The sequence below is a fragment of the Salmo salar genome, chromosome ssa11 (assembly GCF_905237065.1).
Source record: "Salmo salar chromosome ssa11, Ssal_v3.1, whole genome shotgun sequence".
Lineage (NCBI taxonomy): Eukaryota > Metazoa > Chordata > Actinopteri > Salmoniformes > Salmonidae > Salmo > Salmo salar.
In genome coordinates, this window is record NC_059452.1 from 31,262,405 (window position 1) to 31,286,242 (window position 23,838).

Here is a 23,838-nt window from a genome sequence, read left to right on the forward strand (position 1 = left end):
TATGAAGAGTGATCAGATGAATTGCAAAGTTCCTCTTTGCCATGCAAATGAACTGAATCACAAAAAAACATTTACATTGCGTTTCAGCCCTGCCACAAAAGGACCAGCTGACATCATGAGGTTCGATGATAGCTTCCCTGTGGCTCAATTGGTAGAGCATGGTGTGTGCAAAGCCAGGGTTGTGGGTTTGATTCCCACGGGGGCCAGTACACAAAAAAAGGAAAAAATAATGAAAGGTATGCATTGACTACTGTAAGTCGCTCTGGATAAGAGCGTCTGCTAAATGACTAAAATGTAAATGTAATGTCAGTGATTCTCTCATTAACACAGGTGTGAGTGTTGATGAGGACAAGGCTGGAGATCCCTCTGTCCTGCTGATTGAGTTCCAATAACAGACTGAAAGCTTCAAAAGGAGGGTGGTGCTTGGAATCATTGTTCTTCCTCTGTCCATCATGGTTACCTGCAAGGAAACACGTTCTGTCATCATTGCTTGGCACAAAAAGGGCTTCACAGGCAAGGATATTGCTGCCAGTAAGATTGCACTTAAATCAACAATTTATCAGATCATCAAGAACTTCAAGGAGAGTGGTTGAATTGTTGTGAAGAAGGCTTCAGGGCACCCAAGAAAGTCCAGCAAGCGCCAGGACCATCTCCTTAAGTTGATGCAGCTGTGGGATCAGAGCACCACCAGTACAGAGCATGCTCAGGAATGGCAGCAGGCAGGTGTGAGTGCATCTGCACGCACAGTGAGGCAAAGACTTCTGGAGGATGGCCTGGTGTCAAGAAGGGCAGCAAAGTAGCCACTTCTCTTCAGGGACAGACTGATATTCTGCAAAAAGGTACAAGGATTGAACTGCTGAGGATTGGGGTAAAATCATTTTCTCTGATGATTCCCCTTTCAGATTGTTTGGGGCATCCGGAAAAAAGCTTGTCCGGAGAAGACAAGGTGAGCGCTACCATCAGTCCTGTGTCATGCCAACAGTAAAGCATCCTGAGACCATTCATGTGTGGGGTTGCTTCTCAGCCAAGGGAGTGGGCTCACTCACAATTTTGCCTAACAAAGCCATGAATAAAGAATGGTACCAACACATCCTCCGAGAACAACTTCTCTCAACCATCCAGGAACAGTTTGGTGACGAACAATGCCTTTTCCAGCATGATGGAGCACCTTGCCATAAGGCAAAAGTGATAACTAAGTGGCTCGGGGAACAAAACATCAATATTTTGCGTCCATGGCCAGGAAACTCCCCAGACCTTAATACCATTGAGAACTTGTGGTCAATCCTCAAGAGGTGGGTAGACAAACAACCCCCACAAATTCTGACAAACTCCAAGCACTGATTATGCAAAAATGGACTGCCATCAGTCAGGATGTGGCCCAGAAGTAAATTGACAGCATGCCAGGGCGGATTGCAGAGGTCTTGAAAAAGAAGGGTCAACACTGCAAATATTGACTCTGTGCATCAACTTCATGTAATTGTCAATAAAAGCCTTTGAATCTTATGAAATGCTTGCAATTATACTTCAGTATTCCATAGTAACATCTGACAAAAATATCTAAAGACACTGAAGCAGCAAACTTTGTAGAAATTAATATTTTTCATTCTCTCAACTTTTGGCCACGACTGTACACCCGAGTTGGATTACATTGTAATGTTATTTTTGGTGTTGAGGAAAACTGCAGAAAATAATTAGCCTAGGCACAGAAGAGAGTGAATTGCCTGATATGGGACACATTTTCAACACACTGGTATTTAGCCATGATTTTAATGATTGTAGGGCTGTAGCCACTGAATTCTGGTCGTTTTTATTTGAAAGAATAAAACCATCAATCACAAAATTCGCTGTGGGTACAATACAGCCAATGAAAGAGCTAAACTACATGAAAAGCACAACTTCAGCTAAATATATAACTTTATTTAAACTAACAAAACAATTTGATAGAAAACAATGTGCAACAATAGCAAAGGCAGCTTGCAGAAAAACACCCAAACAACTTATTTTGGTCTATTCTAAGCATGTGTTCTGGGCCCGTATCATTAAACATTTTAGAGTAGGAGTGCTGATCTACGATCAGTTGAGCCTCCCAGATCATAATGAATAAGAGGGAGGGTACCTGATCCTAGATCAGGACTCTTACTCAGTTGTTTTGTAAACAATGGCCCAGGTTTCTCCTCAGGCAGTGAACACATACAGGCATCCTGCTCTCAGTCGGTGAAGACGTACAGCCGTCCGGAGGCGTTACCCCCCAGTAGAGCGTTCCTGGTGGGGTGGAAGGCTGTGACTGAGAGCACGGTGGTCATCTCTGGGTCCTGGAAGAAATGCTGGAGCTGCCCACTCTCATGGAACACCTGGATAGAAAAGGATATACTTTATTGTCCCAGAGGAGAAAATTGTCTTGGACACAGTGCCCCTGTATACAAAATATATGAAACGTTACCCATACCATGCATAGCCACATAATCCAGAACTTGTACATTGACCTTACACGTCCCGTTAGGGGAATAGTAACACGACCTCAGATCTTACTTATTGTTGTTGAGGTTCGATGACAGACGTGGGAACAAAGGAGTGCTTATACCTGGACTCTGCGAGGCCGCTGCATGCTGCCCACAACGAAGCAGTCGTCCCTCTTGGGGTCCCACACCGCCTGCAGCTTGGACAGCCAGCGCCCTGTGATCAAGTTCTGTCTGCAAACAGGGACAAAGGAAATGGATTCATCAGCATTACACAAAGACACTATTACAAAGACTCCTGGATTTGCTGGCTGATGTCTATTGGTATAAAGCATACATACTAGAAATAACACCGGCATTGGAGAGTAAACCAATGCAAACAGAGGTTGCGGGATCTTTCCACAATGTTTTTATTTTTTTATTTCATCTTTATTTAGCCAGGAGAGATAAAACACTATTTCTCAAGAGAGACCTGGTCAGTTTCTCTTTCTAAATGTGATAGTATAATGAATTTACTGGATGGAGGTCAGTAGCGGAGCTCTGGAGGTCAGTTCCGAGGTGTCGTAAATCCTGAAAAACAAAGTAAATTGCTAAACATTTCAGGTTTCAAGTATTGGACAATATGCTTAGTGCAACTTTTAAAACACTTATTGTAGCACATAAGCAAATTATTTATTTGAACTTCATAGTCATTTAAAAAACATTTTTTTATCTCTTTACATATTTTAAATGTCCTAACATCTTACTGAGGCATGCAGACTCACCTGATGTTGTTGTCTAGGCAGGTGGTCACTACTCTGTTGCCAGTGCCAGGAGAGAAGTAGGCACTTGAGATGCTCTTTGAGTGACCATAGAGCTGGGAGACTGGCTTGCTCGACGACGCCTTCAAACATCGAGCATCGTAAATGCTCACAATACTAGAGAAAAATCAAAACATCAATATCAGTTTTAGCAACATAAAAGATCAATGAAATAGAAAGTGGATTTCCTTAATAGGACTATACTATAAGCAATCATTTTGCAAACTTGACAAAATACATAAATCAACTTATTAAACCATAGGATTGTCTCAAGGCTTGTATAGAGATTGCTTGCCATAATGACATTGGTCGACCTGATTGGCTGACATATTGCACATCATAGCACTGATTCCCATTTTGTACCTGTTCTCAGCCACCATGATGTACTGCTTCTGAACAGGGTGGACATGAACACAGCGAACCGTCTTGGTATCCAGGCTATGGAGGGACTCATGAGAGGTTCTGAGTAAAAACGAGACAGACCAGTATTAATAAGGCATTAGCAATAAGCTTTTGACTTATAACACAATGGCCAGTCCTTGTACAGAGAGAAAATCAAAACGATGTTCCTTCACCCTGGAGTCCGCCTGTCAACGATGGCAATGTCTCCGTACCAGTCCCCGGTGACCAGCGTCGAACAGTCATGTGACAGGAAGTCAAAGGTTCTCAAGCCATCCTTGATCCGATACACCTAGTTGGAGAAAGGACAGAGATAACGTAACAAAGACCAGACAGGGAATCTAAAATCTGATATGTGTGTTCAATTCCCACTGGGGTCACAAATATGAAAATACATGCACTCACCGTTTTGTGTTGCTTTGGAAAAAAACTGTTTGCTAAATGCCATATATTATCATCACTGTATTATGCATGGTACCTCATCAAAAACGGCTTTCTCCACGTCTGTGCTCCGTAGCGTCCCGTCGTAGCTGAGGGTCAACAGGTCTGTAGGATGTGACCTGGAGAACGCCATGCAGGCCACCGGCCGGACGTGTGGCTCAAATAGCAGCACGCCCTCATCCCCCATATCAGAGTCCTGAGAAAACAAGCAGCACGCCGTTGTCGTATTCACAACAACTGGGAACTCGGAAATCTCAGACTTCAGCACGTTCAAAACAACTGGGAACTCGGGGAAAAAAGGAAAAAAAAAACTAGCTCAGACTGATTTTTTTGAACGGTCATCCAACTCGGGCCTCTTTCTAGAGCTCCGACCTGAGGATCACTGATGTCATGTTTTGACCTTTTATTTTTCTGAGTTTCCAGTTGTTTTGAACACAGCAAGAGTCCTGAGGAAACAAACGGCAGCACGACATCACCCATACCAGATTCCTGAAAGAACAACAAAAACCAAATAAGCCCAGTCACACATTAACCTTACGGCATCCAGCTTCACTGTGTGTGTGTACTCACCAGGTTCCACAGCCCCACTCCACCAAACTTGTCCCCAGCAGCCATGAGCAGATGACTGCTACACGGGTGGAAGGCAACAGAGAAGATACGACTCTTCACCACCTTAGCTACTCCTCCACTCTTACTCAGCTCCATGCTCTTCAGAGTACTACGGTACCTGGAAACGTACCCAATGTAATGTCAGCCTGGCACAGGTTAGGGTTTTACACATCTATACATTCAAATCAATACAGGACGTCCATAAAATACTACAAATATATACATTCGTCACAGAACGTTTTATGAAAAATGGCCAAATTCCTTAACACTCAAAATGAAACTTACTCTTCCAGACCCAACTCCTTCTTTTCTTCTTTGATTAAATCCTGTGGAATAAAATTTAAAAACTGTAAAATAACAGTGACGCTGCGAACTGTTATGTGGAACATAGGACTGAAGAGTTAGCCTGGTCCCAGATCTGTTTGTGCGGTCATCCCAAATGTTATGGTCATTTTCATGCCAAATGAGTTGGCAAGATCGCACAAACAGATCTGGAACCGTGCTAGAGAAAGTAGGTCATGGTGAACAAATGTGCAACCTCTGTCCACAGCTTGAGAAGCTCAGGTGGCAGTGAACTATCCTCCTCCATGTTGATTGGCTTCATACTAATGGGACCCTCTGGCTTCCTGGCATGTTCAATCTTTAGTAAATACACGTCAACATAAACAAACAAACCATTATCATGAGAAATAAAGTAGCGTTTCAAGATTAAAATGGAACAAATGTGAAAAGTTGGCTTTTCTGTGTAGTGAAGTACAATTTCTTAACATAAGAGCATATCCTATTGGTCAGTTACTCACGTCGCATTTTGCTATTGGTCAGTCACTTACTCGTTCGGCTTCATAATAAATCCTGTGTGGTTCCGGGGGCAGGGGGAGTTGCTCTGCTTCCTTCTTCTGGATTCTCAAGGACTTGCGAGGAGGCAGTATCTCTGTCCAGGCTACCTTACTGTAGTGAGCCAAGACATTAGTTACATTGTGTTAGAAACAGAAACGTGTCACACTGACATTCTCTATCCAAGCTGGCCATAATAAATACATTCTGTATGCCATAAGTTACAGAAGCTCATATGGGCCTTATGTCCTAAAGTGATTAAGTATGTATAATGGAAGCTCATTTACTTTGTACTGAGACCAAATTCGACTGACCAATGTAAGTACATACACGGTACACAGGAAACATTGAAGTAAATATTTTCAGTCATTGGTACAAATGTTGAATCTGTCATTACTTTAGTTTCTGTCTCTTGAGACCTCTCTGTGTTTTTTCTGGTTTCAAATCCTGCTTGGCCTATTGAAGAAACAATAATATGTTATTCATTTCACCACACAAAGTGTTTCAGTAAAATATGCATAAGTAGATACCATTTAAACTCAGTTCTTCAACAAACTAACCTCAAGCAGTTTTATGGAGGACAGGAACACTTGGTTTTGTCTGATATTTTCCAACCGTTCCAATTCATATATCGATAGACTTCCAGGTTGTATCTGCAATGTGAAAACAAAGAGTAAAGTGAGATCACCAACAGGATTGTATTCATTCATGCAGTTTTCAAATGTCTCCTCTTGGACCCACTGTCGTTTCACAGTATTGTTATAGCCCTGAACTAGCTCACCTGATCGCCTAAACAAGGGTCGTGTCCTCTGCTCAGATGTATGCCACAACACCTAGATCGGTAATTTACATATCAGCTAACTACATAATATGTTGTTATAGCTATCTGGTGTCAGACGGCAGTCGATGACTTGGCACACAACCATTGGTTGATGCATGCAACGTCTGAGCAGGGGAACATGACCATTGGCTTGATCATTTGTTGACAAGTTGAACCGGGTGTGCTAGCCCAGGAATAGTTCAAATACGTGGAATACCTGGGGGTCGCCGAGGAGATGTTTGAAAACCTCTGCATTAGTCCACATGTAACATATGAACATGAGTCTACCGCGGGAGAAACCAACGTCTTGACCATTAGACCAAGAGGAAATTCCCTATTGGCACTAGAACCGACTGATTTTGAAGTCGCAGGTGGGGCTACCGATCACGTGACCATGAGCAACCACTCAAGTCCGCTACAGTCACCCCCTTTGATCTCCTGCCCCACGACAGATCAGGCCCCACGTTGGGGATAAGAACTGTTAGACCAAGAGGAAATCCCCCATTGGCCTGAAGGCTGAAATAGATTTTGAAGAAGTCGCAGGCAGGGGCTACCCATCACGTGACCTTGAGCAACCATGACCGACTCATGTCCTCTACACATACGCCGTAGCAAACGTTTCGCAACGGAAAAGAAAAACAAGCATTTTTTTATTGGACAACTTGGAGGTAGTCTCTCCCTGATTCAATATTATACAATCAGTTCTCTTCCGTTTGGTGCCTAATGAAACATGACACCTAGGTTATTTGGCCTAAATACTGTGTGTAATGAACACTTACATTCTTGTCTTCCTTCTCCTCCTTGACTTTTTCAATTATTCCTTCCACTTTCAAAGGAAGTGCTTTTCTCTGAGACAAATTGCATTTCATTGTAAAGTACTAGCATTGCCCAGTTTTAGCCCATTATACACACAATTGAGACAAACAATCATGCATGCACACATTCATTGAACTTGCACTTTGGAATTGCATCATGGATCAGTGGTCATCATATGGGTGGACACACTTACCTTTCTTTTCGTTCCTTGATTTTCTTTGAAGCTGGGATTTGGTACCAGTACCTCATCTGGGGTGAATTTCTTGGGTTTGCACCCCTCTTTTGCTGAATGGAGTACAGGGACACCATTCTTGGTGTTCGCTGGCTTCATTTCCTACAATTAATGTTGGGATGCAATTCAATTTAGTAATGACTTAAACAGGTTTATAATTGATCATAAACTTAGCACAGTGGTATCTTCAGCTAGATAGCTAGCTAGCTCCGATAAGGCTGGAGGTCCGGGGAAGAATGTTAGTTAGGTGCCCAAGGGAACTTCAGGTGCACATGGGCGGGGAATTTACAATACTACAGTAATGTGACTGCATAAAAAGTAATCTCAGAACCTAGAAACATATCTCGCATGAGCGCTAGCAGAGACGAAGATGGGGCATCACTAGCTTCTATAGCCACAAAGTTATAATATCCGCCCATTTCTACAATATATATTTTTAGAATTTGATTTTAAACATAACCATGGACTGCTAACCTCATACCTAACCTTAAAATTATGACCGAAAGCACATTTTTGTAGCCAATTTTGACTGTGGAATCTGACTGGAATCTAACTTTGTGGCTAAAGAAGCTAATGGAAACCACGGATGGGCGAATAGACGGTCGTCAGTAGTTACTACAGCCACAAAGTTATAAAGCTAAATTCACCATCATTTCAGGTCATTTAATGCTTAAAAACAAAACACATATGAATGAGATATTCGGCTACTGAGGTGCTATTTCTTATCGATCTCTACAGTTTACGTCCAAAAACAAATTATGTGAAATGACGTAAACGAATACTGAGTTACTGGCTAACTGCACTGGCTAGCATAGCTAACAAACTAGCTACGGTCGCTGCGCACATGACGTCGATGAACCACCAAAGGCAAACCCCATTTATGTTAAAAATTGAGTAAAGGGCAGGTAGATGTTTTTTCGTGCCCAAAGTCGACCTTTAAAATCTTATTTTATATCTAACATTAGCAGCAATGCTAACCTTAAAATAATAAAAAAAAGCGAATAATTATTTTCATACATTTTTACAATATTTCCCATTCTGACTGTGCTATCTAGTGGAAACCCAAATAGTCAGCGATAGATCATCTTTGGCGCTAGTCAGCTGCTTCTCGATGTCTGAGGAGAGACAAGTTAGATAAAACAATGCATGCTGGTCCTAGGTCTCGTTTTAGTGGTTATGGTACATTACAGTCATTGCAACCTACCATTTCATTGATCTCCACCCACCCAGGGCACCAGTCCATGCATAACCAACCCAATGTTTGTACAATTAAGTTATGATTGCTTGTCACTAACTAACGTTAGCTACAGTATATCTTACCCCATTCATAGACGCTAAACTGCTTTAACTATATCTTCAAATGTAACCGCTGAAAACATACTGAGAAGGGTTTGCCATAGATAGCTACATATTAGCTCTTGCAAACCCTTCTCTGTGTGTAGTGATTTCAGCCGTTACATTCGCCCACTGTTGGCTACATCCGAACTACAATTCTGATGTTATGTTTTAATGTTTAGAAACTTCAATGATCTTCGCTCTCAAAACGGTTTTCGGAACATATGCTGATATGCCCCTTATCTTTCGTGAAGTGAGACAGCGTCTTTCAAGAAAAATACACACCTTACTGTAGCAGTTTGGAACAGATCCACAAGTTGTGTGCCTCTAGTTGACAAACTACACGTCCTCCCCAGTTAAGCATAAACACAGGTGTTCACAGAACACTAGATAGTTAATTAGCACAGGTGGCCACCTATGTCTTCCATAAATAAGTGATGTAACATGGAGATATGGCTGTCTGGGAATACTAACCCTTTGAAGGTGTGTTGTAATTTAACGTTTGTATTAATATTTTTTTTTCTTGCCGATATGAAATATACGTTCCTTGTGTTTTAAAAAACGTACCGCAAGCGATGAGTGTTAATGTTTAGAGCAAGTGTTGGGGCTCTTAACAAAACACCCCCTGTCCGAAGATCCTACTATCATCAATAGGCGCTAAATCAGTTACCTCTGAATGGGGTCGCTAGCTATATCAGTAGCTAAGTAGGGTTAACATTGACCTAGGTATTTGACAAAAGCAATATGTTCCAACAAAAAAAATGTGTAATGGAAACGGAAGATGGGAGTCATTTTCTAAACATTACATTTTTATCCGTTGGACTGGGGTGGATTTATAATCTGTCAAACCTTCTTTATTGCAACAGATCTGATGGAAGCGGTGTTTATCCTGACTTTTAAGAATGGCTGAATTGATTCGCCTTGCTTTTCTATTTGGCTGGCAAGTTTTAACATCCAATTATTTCAGATCTACATGAGTGCAAGTTTCACTATGGTACGGACCATGGCGATACGTTGGCACATGAGATGTATTAGAATATGGCAAATATTAGTCAATTATTGCATTCTATCCATGCTGTTTTTTGCGGGCTACCTGCAGTTGTGTAAAGTACTTAAGTAAAAATACATTTAAAGTAGTTTGGGGTATCTGTACTTTACTATTTGTATTTTTGCCAACTTTTACTTAACTACATTCCTAAAGAAAATGTACTTTTTACTCCATACATTTTCCCTGACACCCAAAAGTACTCGTTACATTTTCACAGGAAAATGGTCCAATTCATACACTTATCAAGACTGTCTGCGCAATTTGCCTAAATGGGTAATGGAAACGCTTCTAAAACTACATTTATATTCGACAGACGTGACGTCATTACGTCCAGCCGTTTTAGTCGACCCCCTAGCAGGCAATTGTCTATTTTCTACACGAACTCTAAATGTTGACAACAACAAAAAATATCACTGGACAAGTTAATGGAAACATAACTTGTGACTCACTAGCAATATTTAATGGGTAGTTGTATATGGATAGTTCTAAGCGATGGTCCTTAATCTTACCTGCAATATGAAGTACAATTTCACAATCGCGTTCGGAAGATTTGGTTCTTCCGAAACCCTCAGGCAAACCGAGTCGCAGATACTTCGCTTGCAAGCTAGGTCCGAACAGCTGTTTGTTTTCTTGAATCCCTTGGTTGATGTATCCTGCACCACAGAAAAACACTTTCCCGCCACGATGGTGTGTTGTAACAAACCCCTCCCCTTTGTTGTGCAAGATAATTCACAGCAGCTGATTGGTTACTATATTTTTATGTAACAGAGCAGACACATCGCTTGGGGCACATTTGTTTATAAAAAAAAATTAACCAGGGATAAATATAATTTGGCTTTTCATGTGCCAATGAATTTGGGGGTATAGCTCTTAGGAATATGTATATATATATATATATATATTCCTAACACATGGAATTGTGTAGTAACCAAAATAGTGTTAAACAAATCCAAATATATTTTATATTTGAGATTCTTCAAAGTAGCCACCCTTTGTACACTCTTGGGATTCTCTCAACCAGCTTCATGAGGTAGTCACCTGCAATGCATGATTTCAATTAACAGGTATGACATCTTAAAAGTTAATTTGTGGAATTTTGTTCCTTCTTAATGCATTTGAGCAAATCAGTTGTGTTGTGACAAGGTATGGGTGTTATACAGAAGATAGCTATATTTGGTAAAAGACCAAGTCCATACCCTCGCCGAGCTGGGCATCTCCGGCGCCGCCCACGCTTGGATTGCGTCCTACCTGACAGGTCGCTCCTACCAGGTGGCATGGCGAGAATCTGTCTCCGCACCACGTGCTCTCACCACTGGTGTTCCCCAGGGCTCTGTTCTTGGCCCACTCCTATTCTCGCTATACACCAAGTCACTTGGCACTGTCATATCCTCACATGGTCTCTCATATCATTGCTATGCAGATGACACACAATTAATCTTCTCCTTTCCCCCTTCTGACAACCAGGTGGCGAATCGCATCTCTGGCAGACATATCAGTGTGGATGACGGATCACCACCTCAAGCTGAACCTCGGCAAGACGGAGCTGCTCTTCCTCCCGGGGAAGGACTGCCCGTTCCATGATCTCGCCATCACGGTTAACAACTCCCTTGTGTCCTCCTCCCAGAGTGCTAAGAGCCTTGGCGTGACCCTGGACAACACCCTGTCGTTCTCCACCAACATCAAGGCGGTGACCCGATCCTGTAGGTTCATGCTCTACAACATTCGCAGCGTACGACCCTGCCTCACACAGGAAGCGGCACAGGTCCTAATCCAGGCACTTGTCATCTCCCGTCTGGATTATTGCAACTCGCTGTTGGCTGGGCTCCCTGCCTGTGCCATTAAACCCCTACAACTCATCCAGAACGCCGCAGCCCGTCTGGTGTTCAACCTTCCCAAGTTCTCTCACGTCACCCCGCTCCTCCGCTCTCTCCACTGGCTTCCAGTCGAAGCTCGCATCCGCTACAAGACCATGGTGCTTGCCTACGGAGCTGTGAGGGGAACGGCACCTCCGTACCTTCAGGCTCTGATCAGGCCCTACACCCAAACAAGGGCACTCCGTTCATCCACCTCTGGCCTGCTCGCTTCCCTACCTCTGAGGAAGCACAGTTCCCGCTCAGCCCAGTCAAAACTGTTCGCTGCTCTGGCACCCCAATGGTGGAACAAGCTCCCTCACGACGCCAGGACAGCGGACTCAATCACCACCTTCCGGAGACACCTGAAACCCCACCTCTTCAAGGAATACCTGGGATAGGATAAAGTAATCCTTCTAACCCCCCCCTTAAAAGATTTAGATGCACTATTGTAAAGTGGTTGTTCCACTGGATATTATAAGGTGAATGCACCAATTTGTAAGTCGCTCTGGATAAGAGCGTCTGCTAAATGACTTAAATGTAAATGTAAATGTAATGGCAAGAACAGCTCAAATAAGCAAAGAGAAACAACAGTCCATCATTACTTTAAAACATGAAGGTCAGTCAACCCTGAAAGTGCAGTCGCAAAAACCATCAAGCACTATGATGAAACTGGCTCTCATGAGGACTGCCACAGGAAAGGAAGACCCAGAGTTACTTCTGCTGCAGATGATAAGTTCATTAGTTACCAGCCTCAGAAATCGGCAATAAACTGCACATCAGATTGCAGCCCAAATAAATAAATGCTTCACAGAGTTCAAGTAACAGACATCTCAACATCAACTGTTCAGAGGAGACTGCGTGAATCAGGCCTTCATGGTCAAATTGCTGCAAAGAAACCACTACTAAAGTACATCAATAAGAAGAGACTTGCTTGGGCCAAGAAACACGAGCAATGGACATTAGACTGGTGGAAATCTGTTCTTTGGTCTGACAAGTCCAAATTTGAGATTTTTGTTTCCAACTGCCATGTCTTTGTGAGATGCGGAGTAGGTGAATGGATGATCTCCCCATGTGTGGTTCCCACTGTGAAGCATGGAGGATGAGGTGCGGGGGTGCTTTGCTGGTGACACTGTCTGTGATTTATTTAGAATTTAACCAGCAGGGCTACCGAAGCATTCTGCAGCAATACGCCATCCCATCTGGTTTGCGCTTAGTGGGAATTTGTTTTTCAGCAGGACAATGACCCAAAACACAACTCCAGGCTGAGTAAGGGCTATTTGACCAAGAAGGACAGTGATGGAGTGCTGCATCAGATGACCTGGCCTCCACAATCACCCGACCTCAACCCAATTGAGATGGTTTGGGATGAGTTGGACCGCAGAGTAAAGAAAAAGCACCCAACATGTGCTCAGCATATGTGGGAACTTCTTCAAGACTGTTGGAAAAGCATTCCAGATGATTACCTCATGAAGCTGGTTGAGAGAATGCCAAGAGTGTGCAAAACTGTTATCAAGGCAAAGGGTTGCTACTTTGAAGAATATAAAATATATTTTGATTTGTTTAACACTTCTTTTGGTTACTATATTAATCCATATGTGTTATTTCATAGTTTGTCTTCACTATTATTCTACAATGTAGAAAATAGTACAAATAAAGAAATGAGTAGGTGTGTCCAAACTTTTGACTGGTACTGTATATATATATTTATTATTTAACAAAACCACAAAACTACATGCAAAAAAAGTACTACAGTACTAACTAGGATCTCTTACACACTCAAAACCAGAGCAATATGCAACATAAGCACACGATTCAAAGACTCTCACTACTCAGTCATTGCCTACTAACTAACCATGACCAGCCACATACCATATACAGTACAAACCTTCATAATACGATCCAGTTATAATTCATTTTAAATAAGTAACTTGGAAAATTTAAAACACACATTGTAACAGTATAACTACAGTTCTTAAAAACATGTCCATGCAAATAACACAAATAACACCTCTGAATGAGAAAATGTATCCTGTTTTTCCTGAGTTCTCATACTGTAGCTGAAGACTCTGACTGTGGCGTTCTCTTCTTCTCTTCTGAGTTCCCGTTACATCACACCGGGGGGAGAGGATAAGAGGAGCAGGCTGCCAGTCCACACATGTTCCTCCCTCGTTCTATTAGGAAATATCTGAGGAGGAAATACAAAATATATTTTGTAAGCTATACCAAACAAATATAAAAACATAACATACAACATTTTCAAAGATTCATATAAGGAAATCAATCAACTTTAAATAAATTCATTAGGCCTTAATCTATGGATTTCACATGACTGGGAATACAAATATGCATCTGTAGGTCACAGATACCAAAAGAAAAAGTAGGGGTGTGGATCAGAAATCTGGTATCTGGTGTGACCAACATTTGCATCATGCAGCGCGACACATCTCATTCGCATAGAGTTGATCAGGCTGTTGATTGTGGCCTGTGGAATGTTGTCCCACTCCTCTACAATGGCTTTGTGAAGTTACTGGATATTGGTGGGAACTGGAACACGCTGTCATACACGTCTATCCAGAGCATCCCAAACATGCTCAATTGGTGACATGTCTGGTGAGTATGCAGGCCATGGAAGAACTGGGACATTTTCCAGGAATTGTGTACAGATCCCTGCGACATGGGGTCATGCATTATCATGCTGAAACATGAGTTGATAGCAGCGGATGAATGGGCCTCAGGGTCTCGTTACGGTATTTCTGTGCATTCAAATTACCATCGATAAAATTCAATTGTATTTGTTGTCCGTAGCTTATGCCTGCCCATACCATAACCCCACCGCCACCATGGGGCACTCTTTTCACATTGACATTAGCAAACCGCCCACACAACACGATACACGTGGTCTGCGGTTGTGTGGCAGGTTGGAAGTTCAGCCAAATTCTCTAAAACGATGTTGGAGGCGGTCTATGGTAGCGAAATGAACATTCAATTCTCTGGCAACAGCTCTGGTGGACATTCCTGCAGTCAGCATGCCAATTGCACGCTCCCTCAAAACTATTACACTGAGAAAAAATACAAATGCATCTAGAGATTCTGGGTTCGAGTCCAGGCTCTGTCGCAGCCGGCAGCGAACGGGAGACCCATGGGGCGGCACACAGTTGGCCCAGCGTCGTCCTGGTTAGGGGAGGGTTTGGCCGGCAGGGATGTCCTTGTCCCATCGCGCACTAGCGACTCCTGTGGCGGGCCTGGGAGCAGTGCACGCTGACACGGTCGCCAGGTGTATGGTGTTTCCTCCGACACAATGGTGCAGCTGGCTTCCGGGTTAAGTGGGCATTGTGTCAAGAAGCAGTGCGGCTTGGTTAGGTTCTCACGGCTCTCAACCTTCGCCTCTCCCGAGGCCGTACGGGAGTTGCAGTGATGAGACAAGACTGTAACTACCAATTGGATACCATGAAATTGGGGAGAAAAAGGGGTTAAAAAAATGTATAACTGTCTAACATTATGATTGGCTGGGTGCGCCTGGCTGCCAGGGTGACCTATGCCCTCTAAGGCTGCACCCCTGCCCAGTCATGTGAAATCCATAGATTAGGGCCTAATGAATTTATTTCAATTGACTTATTTCCTAATATGAACTGTAACTCAGTAAAAACATAGAAATTGTTGCATGTTGTGTTTATACTTTTGTTCAGTATAATTTCAACGTAAAAGGAGATAGTCAGACAGCTATCTTGCAGTATACGTGTGCTACAATGTCTGGGTGTTCAAAAGCTGATCTGTGTTCATGAAGCATCTATATAGTTATCATTAGTAAAAAAAGGAAGTTCAACAGCACTGAATATTTTTTATGTATTTACCCATCCATTCCCCAGTTGGTGCCCCAGGAGTTTTTCACGATCCAATATGGAGTGCTATTCTTTTCACCATATCCCACTGCCAGTACAGCATGGTTCACATTGTCTGTAGTGTTCTTACACGTAGTGCTAGTACAAACAAAGAATACTTTATAAAACACATGGAGGACATGTTAATTAATTGTAATAGAGGGTCAAATGTGCAGTTTGTATACCTTATGTGAACGGCAAGGAGCTTTACAGCTCATGAAAGTCTTCTACTGCAACATTGTATGGCTCATAAGTACAGTCTTCTACCTTCCACACATTATTTGATAAGATTTGGAGGTTCACAATTCAATTCCCACAAAGCTCTTTAATCCTGTCACCCAACATTTATTGTCAAGTGGGAGTGATAAGGAACAACGGAGTGTACTGGGCTTACTCTCACCTGCTGTACACACCATCTTTGTAGTGGAGGAAATCATCAGTCACTTCATATCCAAAGCTGACTGGGTTCAGTCTGGCCACAGCATCAACCATGCCCTTTTCGTCATACTGTTATAGGGGGGAAGACAGAACAACATACCAATTGCTGACCAAGAAAACAATGTTTAGGACAGATGCAGAGTTTGTAAAACGTTTAGTTTTAGTCTCTCACACTTGTTATGTTGACAACATCTTTCACGAAGGCAGCTGCCAACTCGGGCTTGAAATTGCAAGAGCCATCCTAATTTTTTTTATTGGGATAAAGAAGTATATAGTGAGTAATCCAAACAAGTGAGTCATAAGGATTAAATACTAGTATAACACTGTTACTTGTGTTATTAACGTTTTCCTTTTTTACACTAAGAACAATTTATAAATGCATACATGTCCCGTGTACGGATAGTCATCTTCGGTCATGAGTCCGTTGTTGTATTTAACATACTCAAACGCCTGGCTTGGGAGTCCCCTGAAACCAATACATTACAGTATCTGAATGCTGTTTTTGTAGACAGATAGCTACAGTATGTATCAGGAGGCATAGAAGTCACATGCAGGACAGGAGTGATAAGCTCATGTGATTCTAAGATGGCACTGTAGGCTACCAACCCCATACATCCGTGATTGTTGAAGTCTTGAGCACAGTCCACCAGTTGCTGCTCAGACTGGAAAATATAGAATGATAACGCACAGATAAGGCTATTACCAACAACCATTCAACAACCAATTCAACTACAGTAACCCATTTCTTTCTATTGTACCGCTTCATACGAAACCATACAGGGGAACATAGTAGGTTGACTGCCAAAAACAGTGTGAAACATAGTGTGACACCGTAGAAAATACAAGAGAAATAGGGCTAGTTCTCACCAGAAGTGGGAGTTTTCCAGTAGCTATAGCCGTCACAGACTCAAGACAGCCGGTAGTGGAGAAGGTCCAGCAGCTTCCACAGTGACCCTGAGGACACAACAATAACACACTCACTCAACATGATATCAACACAGCACAGTCATAAATGTATAGCCGCTTTTATCTTTTTCACTCGCCCGCAAACAGCCAATCCATCAGAAAATGACTTGGTCATGTTGTGAATATACACTGAGTACAAAACATTATGAACACCTGCTCTTTCCATGACAGACTGACCATGTGAATCCAGGTCAAAACTTTTAACCCTTATTGATGTCACTTGTAAAATGCACTTCAATCAGTGTAGATAAAGGGCAGGAGACAGGTTAAAGATGGATTTTTAAGCCTTGAGACATGGATTGTATATGTGTGCCATTCGGAAGGTGAATTGGCAAGACAAAAGATTTAAGTTCCTTTGAATGGGGTATGGTATTAGGTGCCAGGAGCAGTTTGTGTCACGCTCAACAGTTTCCCATGTGTATCAAGAATGGTCCACCACCCAAAGGACATCCAGCCAGCTTGGCACAACTGTGGGAAGCATTGGAGTCAACATGGACCAGCATCCCTATGGAATGCTTTTGACACCTTGTAGAGTCCATGCCCAGATGAATTGAGGCTGTTCTGAGGGCAAAACAGGGGGGGTGCAACTCAATATTAGGAAGGTGTTCTTAATGTTTTGTACACTCAGTATATTTAGCCTATGAGGGAAACGTAGTACCTGATATTTGACAGGTGACACATAGTTTCCCTTCTCTCTCCAGTCCACAGAACCAGGATATGGCCCATGGCTGCTGATGTGACTCCCTTTGGTGGCAGAGCAGTTCTGATAAAGATAAATGTAAGAACAGTTACTATTGATTAGGCTATCTCATATCAGGGAAGCTCGTAGACTTATAATTGGGGTTAACTACAGGATCACATTTTAGTAATTACATTTCACAGCTGTACCTGAGGTTCAGTCAGGAGGAAAGTCTTCCTAAACTCTGCAAAGCTCATGTCAGAAAACTGATTCAGTCCCACTGGGAAAAGGAAAGTTACAACATGTCAGAAAACTGATTCAGAAAAGGAAAGTTACAAGAGTTGTAAGATATCATACTTGTACGTATATAAAGCTATATTATGAATACATTGGGAGTTAAGTTGTGACTGGGAAAACAGGAAGAAATTGACAAATAGTTTAAAATAAATAAATGCATAGCCTACTTGAGAATGTGTGCTTCCCTGCATTATGATAGTCGATTCTCCTCTTATGCCTAGTGAAGATGTCCAGGCGATGGTAGTACTCCTCCAGATCATAGACTTTATTATACTGTAATAACAGAAACAGGTATAGGCAGTCAGTCAACAAAAGATGACAGCCTCATACTGACAAGCAAATACATTTGAGGAAGGTCTTGGCCTACTGCTTTAGTTTCTTACAGGAAGGAACAAGATGACTGTGTACAGTAACTCTGGTATGTAGGCTGCTGTATGTCATCTGCTTTCCTAAAAAATAACACGTGATGGATTGACATTACAGCCTTCACAGTTTCACATACCTGTAACATCCATTGTTTGAAGTGATATTCCTCTTTAAAAAAAATAATTAAAAAAGAACACAAACACGATCAGTTAGACCTATGATTTTGATGGTCACATTGTTACAAGTTTGAAACGGTCACTTTTTTGTGCAATGGAAACATTGTAAGCTATAGCATGTGTCACTGTTGTTTCACTGCTGCATGTCTTATGCAATGTAATACGCTATAAATCAAATCAAAGTTTATTTGTCACGTGCGCCGAATACAACAGGTGTAGACCTTACAGTGAAATGCTTACTTACAGGCTCTAACCAATAGTGCAAAAAAGGTATTAGGTGAACAATAGGTAAGTGAAGAAATAAAACAACAGTAAAAAGACAGGCTATATACAGTAGCGAGGCTATAGAAGTAGCGAGGCTACATACAGACACCGGTTAGTCAGGCTGATTGAGGTAGTATTTACATGTAGATATGGTTAAAGTGACTATGCATATGATGAACAGAGAGTAGCAGTAGCGTAAAGAGGGGTTGCACACAATGCAGATAGCCCGGTTAGCCAATGTGCGGGAGCACTGGTTGGTCGGCCCAATTGAGGTAGTATGTACATGAATGTGTAGTTAAAGTGACGGGTTAAAGTGAGGCTATTCATTTCGGTAGCCTAATTATGATCTTTGTTTTTTCATTAGGCTTATTAAATACAGTCTGGTCAACTGCCCAGATCAAGATCAGAAACATAATTTGTGAAGTTAACGGTCCAGACAAAACCCGCTTTCATCTGCATTGCACTGCATGGCTTGTTGCACTTGACTTTTAGTTTGTTTCTTCCTCCACACGTCGATGTGTGCGTCCAAATGGGATGCGGAATATCAACAACAAACAGATTAGGGGAGTTATGCTTACCTTTAGGTAAAAATAAGGGTGTTAAATTGGCTAAATGCAAAAAAGCAAGAATAAAAGCAACGGTATACAGCGCCATACTTCCACGTGTGTTTCGCAACCAATGCTTCCACGTGTGTTTCGCAACCAATGCATCACATGACTTGAGTAACCTATCCATTTCATTCATGTGTCCTTGTGGCAGGGTCGGTTATCAAAGTTTTTGTAAGCACCGTAATATGCCTAATTTCCCACCCCACATCAAAATAATTAACATTAAAGTCAATAAAGTGTGCACTTACTGAGAATATAAAAATACAATTGCAAGTATCACAGAATTATTAAAGGCCCAGTGCATTTAAAATGCAGTTTTGCCTGTGTTTTGTATCATATTGTTAAATAACTGATGAAACTAACACTGTGAAAGTGTGAGAGAACAAAAAACTATTAGTGTTATTTCCTGATAGTTGCTGATTCAAAATACAATCTACACAGGACCTTCTAATCAGCAGGTTTTGCAAAGGTGGAGTTTCAGCTTGTAAATTAGTTAATAGACCAATAACAAAGAGAGTTCCAAACCTCTGCCAATAAAGGCTAGTTTTCAGTCCCCCCCCCCCCCCACTCCACTCATGCCACTCCCAGACAGTCCTAGCAAAATTCTTGCTTGAGAATCTCTTTTGGTTGCTTTTTTTTAACCATTTAATGGACAACTATTACAGTCTGGTAATTAATTGTTACCCAATTATTTAATATTTATATAAAAACTTCTGCATCGGGCCTTTAAAATTGTAGATTAGAACTTTACACACCTTTATACACTGCCACACATTCATATTTTTCAGGCAGTTAAAATAAAGACTATTGTTATACAACTGTATTGATTGTTCAAAATTCACAGTCCACAGCCCAGAACATAATGAATCTCTAACTCTGTGTGTGTCCTTCTTTCAGTCCTTTCTTAGGGTCAATGATGAATCATTTAAAATGGAAAATTATTGCTTGCAGAACATTTATTTTTATTCATATGAAAATGTCATATTCAGCTCATATGGTTTAAACTTTTTAAACTTGGCCACAAGAGGACCGTGCACTCCTTATAAACCAGAGCCTGCTATGAGAGATCAGTCCTGTAGATGGCAGTATAATATCACTGCAAAACTGATATGAAGGAACTGAAAAGAGCAACGTGTCTTCTGCAACAGAGCCACTCCCAATTACTCCCAATCCCACTTCTGACACCAGTGTAATGAAACAGGCAAGGAGCAGGTCTCGAACCCTCGACCTTCTAGCCCAGCGCGCTATCGACTGTGCCGCAGAAGCATGCTCGAGCGACAAGAGTCGATTTCCGCGATTATAAACCCAGGGTCGTTACACTATACATATTAACATTGCTCTTCTCTCTCCAATTCAGCTGTGGAGTGGGAGGTAATTGTGTTCATGCACAACCCTAGATAGTCAGTCATTATCACTTCCTCTTCAAATATGGTGAGCTACAGGTAAACAGTGCCTTCGTAAAGTATTCAGACCCCTTGATTTTTTCCCACATTTTGTTACGTTACAGCCTTATTCTAAAATGGATAAAAAATATTTAAAAAATCATCATCCTACACACAATACCACATAATGACATTGCACAAATAGGCTTTTAGACATTTTTACTAATTTATAAAAAAAAAAAAGTCATTATGATATTTACATAAGTATTCAGACCCTTTACTCAGCACTTTGTTGAAGCACCTTTGGCAGCGATTACAGCCTCCAGTCTTCTTGGGTATGACACTACAAGCTTGGCACACCTGTATTTGGGGAGTTTCTCCCATTCTTCTCTGCAGATCCTCTCTAGCTCTGTCAGGTTGGATGGGGAGCGTCGCTGCACAGCTATTTTCAGGTCTCTCCAGAGATGTACGATGGGGTTAAAGTCTGGGCTCTGGCTGGGCCACTCAAGAACATTCAGAGACCTGTCCTGAAGCCACTCCTGCGTTGTCTTGGCTGTGTTCTTAGGGTCATTGACCTGTTGGAAGGTGAACCTTCACCCCAGTCTGAGGTCCTGAGCACTCTGTAGCAGGTTTTCATCAAGGATCTCTGTGTACTTTGTTCCGTTCATCTTTCCCTCAATCCTGACTAGTCTCCCAGTCCCTGCCTCTGAAAAACGTCCCCACAGCATGATGCTTTCACCACCATGCTTCACCGTAGGGATGGTGCCAGGTTTCCAACAGACTTGACGCTTGGCATTCAGGCCAAAGTGTTCAATCTTGGTTTCATCAGACCAGAGAATCTTGTTTCTCATGGTCTGAGTCCTTTAGGTGCTTTTGGCAAACTCCAAGCCGGCTGTCGTGTGCCTTTTACTGAGGAGTGGCTTCTGTCTGGCCACTCTACCATAAAGACCTGATTGGTGAAGTGCTGCAGAGAGGGTTGCCCTTCTGGAAGGTTCTCCCATCTCCACAGAGGAACTCTGTCACAGGGACCATCGGGTTCTTGGTCACCTCCCTGACCAAGGCCTTCCCCTCCGATTGCTCAGTTTGACTGGGCGGCCAGCTCTAAGAAGAGTCTTGGTGGTTCCAAACTTCTTCCATTTAAGAATGATGGAGGACACTGTGTTCTTGGGGAGCTTCAATGCTGCAGAAATGTTTTGGTACCCTTCCCCAGATCTCTGCCTCGACACAATCCTGTCTCAGGGCTCTACGGACAATTCCTTCGACCTCATGGCATGATTTTTGCTCTGACATGCACTGTCAACTGTGGGATCTTATATATCAGTTGAATTTACAACAGATGGACTCTAATCAAGTTGGTGAAACATCTCAAGGATGATCAATGGAAACCTGTTTTTGCTTTGTCATTATGGGCTATTGTGTGTAGATTGATGAGGAAAAATATGTATTTAAACAATTTTAGAATAAGGCTGGGATGTAACAAAATGTGGAAAAAGTAAAGAGGCCTGAATACCTTCTGAATGCACTGTATATCACCATGCTGATGCACCATGCTAGTACAACGAGCAGTGTGTTCATCCCTATAGCCTACCTATGGACAGTGCTAGTACACTGGAGGTCATCAACATCTAGAATATCAATACATGTATTTTATTGATCCCTGAGGGGAAATAAGGATTGTTGCCAGGAGCAGACATAGAAAGGAGGAACAGCGTCACACACACACACACACACACACACACACACACACACACACACACACACACACACACACACACACACACACACACACACACACACACACACACACACACACACACACACACACACACACACACACACACACACACACACAGCTGTACTGTATATGGTTCATCATTAGTATGATCAGTGAGTGTGTTATCTCTCCTTCAACACTGTAGTTGTCTCCCTGCTGGCCCGTGCACTTTAATATTTCATCTGTGTGTGTGTGTGTGTGTGTGTGTGTGTGTGTGTGTGTGTGTGTGTGTGTGTGTGTGTGTGTGTGTGTGTATGTGTGTGTGTGTGTGTGTGTGTGTGTGTGTGTGTGTGTGGTGTGTGTGGGTGTATTTTTGACCAACTTAAATTATATTTCTAGGGGGTTTAGGGTTAAGGTTAGAATTAGGGTTAGGTTTAGGGTTAGGGGCAAGGGTTAAGGTTAGGAGCTAGGGTTAAGTTTAGGTTTTTTGGTTAAGGTTACTGGTTAGGGAAAATAGGATTTTGAATGCGACTGAATTGTGTGTCTCCACAAGGTTAGTTATACAAGACTGTGTGTGTTTGTGGGTGTGACAGTTTAGTGTTTGTATTAATGAAGGAGAGATGAGGCCTGGGGGATAATAACACTGTAAATCAGCCAGCCCATCCTCTGTCTCTCTGTCTCTCTGTCTCTCTGTCTCTCTGTCTCTGTCTCTCTCTCTCTCTCTCTCTCTCTCTCTCTCTCTCTCTCTCTCTCTCTCTCTCTGTCTCTCTGTCTCTCTGTCTCTCTCTGTCTCTCTCTGTCTCTCTCTGTCTCTCTGTCTCTCTGTCTCTCTCTGTCTCTCTGTCTCTGTCTCTCTCTGTCTGTCTCAACCCCCTACAGAGAGAAAGGAAGGGAATATCCAGCAAAGTGAATAGAGGATGTGCTTGCTATGCTGTTCCTTGCATCAGTCTGGTTAAATGTTAGTCAGTTGTACTAATGACCAACTCATACTGAAGCAGGGAGGCTATGGACTGTCCAAAATCACAGCCTATTCCAATGGTTTGCACTATTTCAGACCCACATAGGCCAGTGTTCTTCATTCCTGGGCCTGCAGAGCCACATGGTGTGCACCCCCTCTCTGCAAGGTGTCGAAAGCGTTCCATAGGGATGCTGTTGACTCCAATGCTTCCCACATTTGTCACAATTCTGCTGGATGTCTATTGGGTGGTGGACTATTCTTGATACACATGGGAAACTGTTGAGCATTAAAAACCCAGCAGCGTTGCAGTTCTTGTCACAAACTGGTGCGCCTATGGCCTGGCACCTACTACCATACCTCGTTCAAAGGCACTTACATTTTTAGTCTTGCCCATTCACCCTCTGAATGGTACACATAATGTGCACAATCCATGTCTCAATTGTCTCAAGACTTAAATATCCTTCTTTAA

General features: G+C 42.3%; 2 protein-coding genes across 11 annotated transcripts; both read right to left on the bottom strand.

Annotated features, from left to right (window-relative positions):
* Positions 1 to 230: 230 nt before the first annotated feature.
* LOC106595903 (WD repeat-containing protein 76) lies at positions 231 to 10,507 on the bottom strand. Of its 8 annotated transcripts, XM_045689337.1 has the most exons (17): positions 8,055 to 8,258; positions 7,369 to 7,509; positions 7,139 to 7,207; positions 6,100 to 6,192; positions 5,937 to 5,995; positions 5,536 to 5,653; positions 5,244 to 5,345; positions 4,991 to 5,031; positions 4,667 to 4,823; positions 4,134 to 4,292; positions 3,832 to 3,947; positions 3,620 to 3,718; positions 3,221 to 3,373; positions 2,973 to 3,026; positions 2,582 to 2,690; positions 2,195 to 2,351; positions 231 to 460 (listed from the first exon to the last, which is right to left on the bottom strand). In XM_045689337.1, exons 1-16 carry the CDS (start codon positions 8,058 to 8,060, stop codon positions 2,208 to 2,210), a joined length of 1,620 nt encoding a protein of 539 aa, XP_045545293.1. In that variant the 5' UTR covers positions 8,061 to 8,258; the 3' UTR covers positions 231 to 460; positions 2,195 to 2,207. The 8 variants fall into 8 exon arrangements, with proteins under 8 accessions (XP_045545293.1, XP_045545294.1, XP_045545295.1 ...); XM_045689338.1 differs by lacking the exons at positions 231 to 460; positions 8,055 to 8,258 and adding an exon at positions 10,300 to 10,507 and having other exon boundaries at positions 1,792 to 2,351; XM_045689339.1 differs by lacking the exons at positions 231 to 460; positions 8,055 to 8,258 and adding an exon at positions 9,028 to 9,146 and having other exon boundaries at positions 1,792 to 2,351.
* Positions 10,508 to 13,321: 2,814 nt separating this feature from the next.
* On the bottom strand, positions 13,322 to 19,434 carry LOC106562440 (pro-cathepsin H). Of its 3 annotated transcripts, XM_014127329.2 has the most exons (12): positions 19,286 to 19,434; positions 18,404 to 18,435; positions 18,069 to 18,174; positions 17,814 to 17,884; positions 17,584 to 17,688; positions 16,827 to 16,913; positions 16,566 to 16,621; positions 16,344 to 16,425; positions 16,132 to 16,200; positions 15,922 to 16,028; positions 15,495 to 15,620; positions 13,322 to 13,828 (listed from the first exon to the last, which is right to left on the bottom strand). In XM_014127329.2, exons 1-12 carry the CDS (start codon positions 19,359 to 19,361, stop codon positions 13,753 to 13,755), a joined length of 993 nt encoding a protein of 330 aa, XP_013982804.1. In that variant the 5' UTR covers positions 19,362 to 19,434; the 3' UTR covers positions 13,322 to 13,752. The 3 variants fall into 3 exon arrangements, with proteins under 3 accessions (XP_013982804.1, XP_045545300.1, XP_013982806.1); XM_045689344.1 differs by lacking the exon at positions 17,584 to 17,688 and having other exon boundaries at positions 19,286 to 19,430; XM_014127331.2 differs by lacking the exon at positions 16,132 to 16,200 and having other exon boundaries at positions 19,286 to 19,430.
* Between the last annotated feature and the right edge of the window lie 4,404 nt (positions 19,435 to 23,838).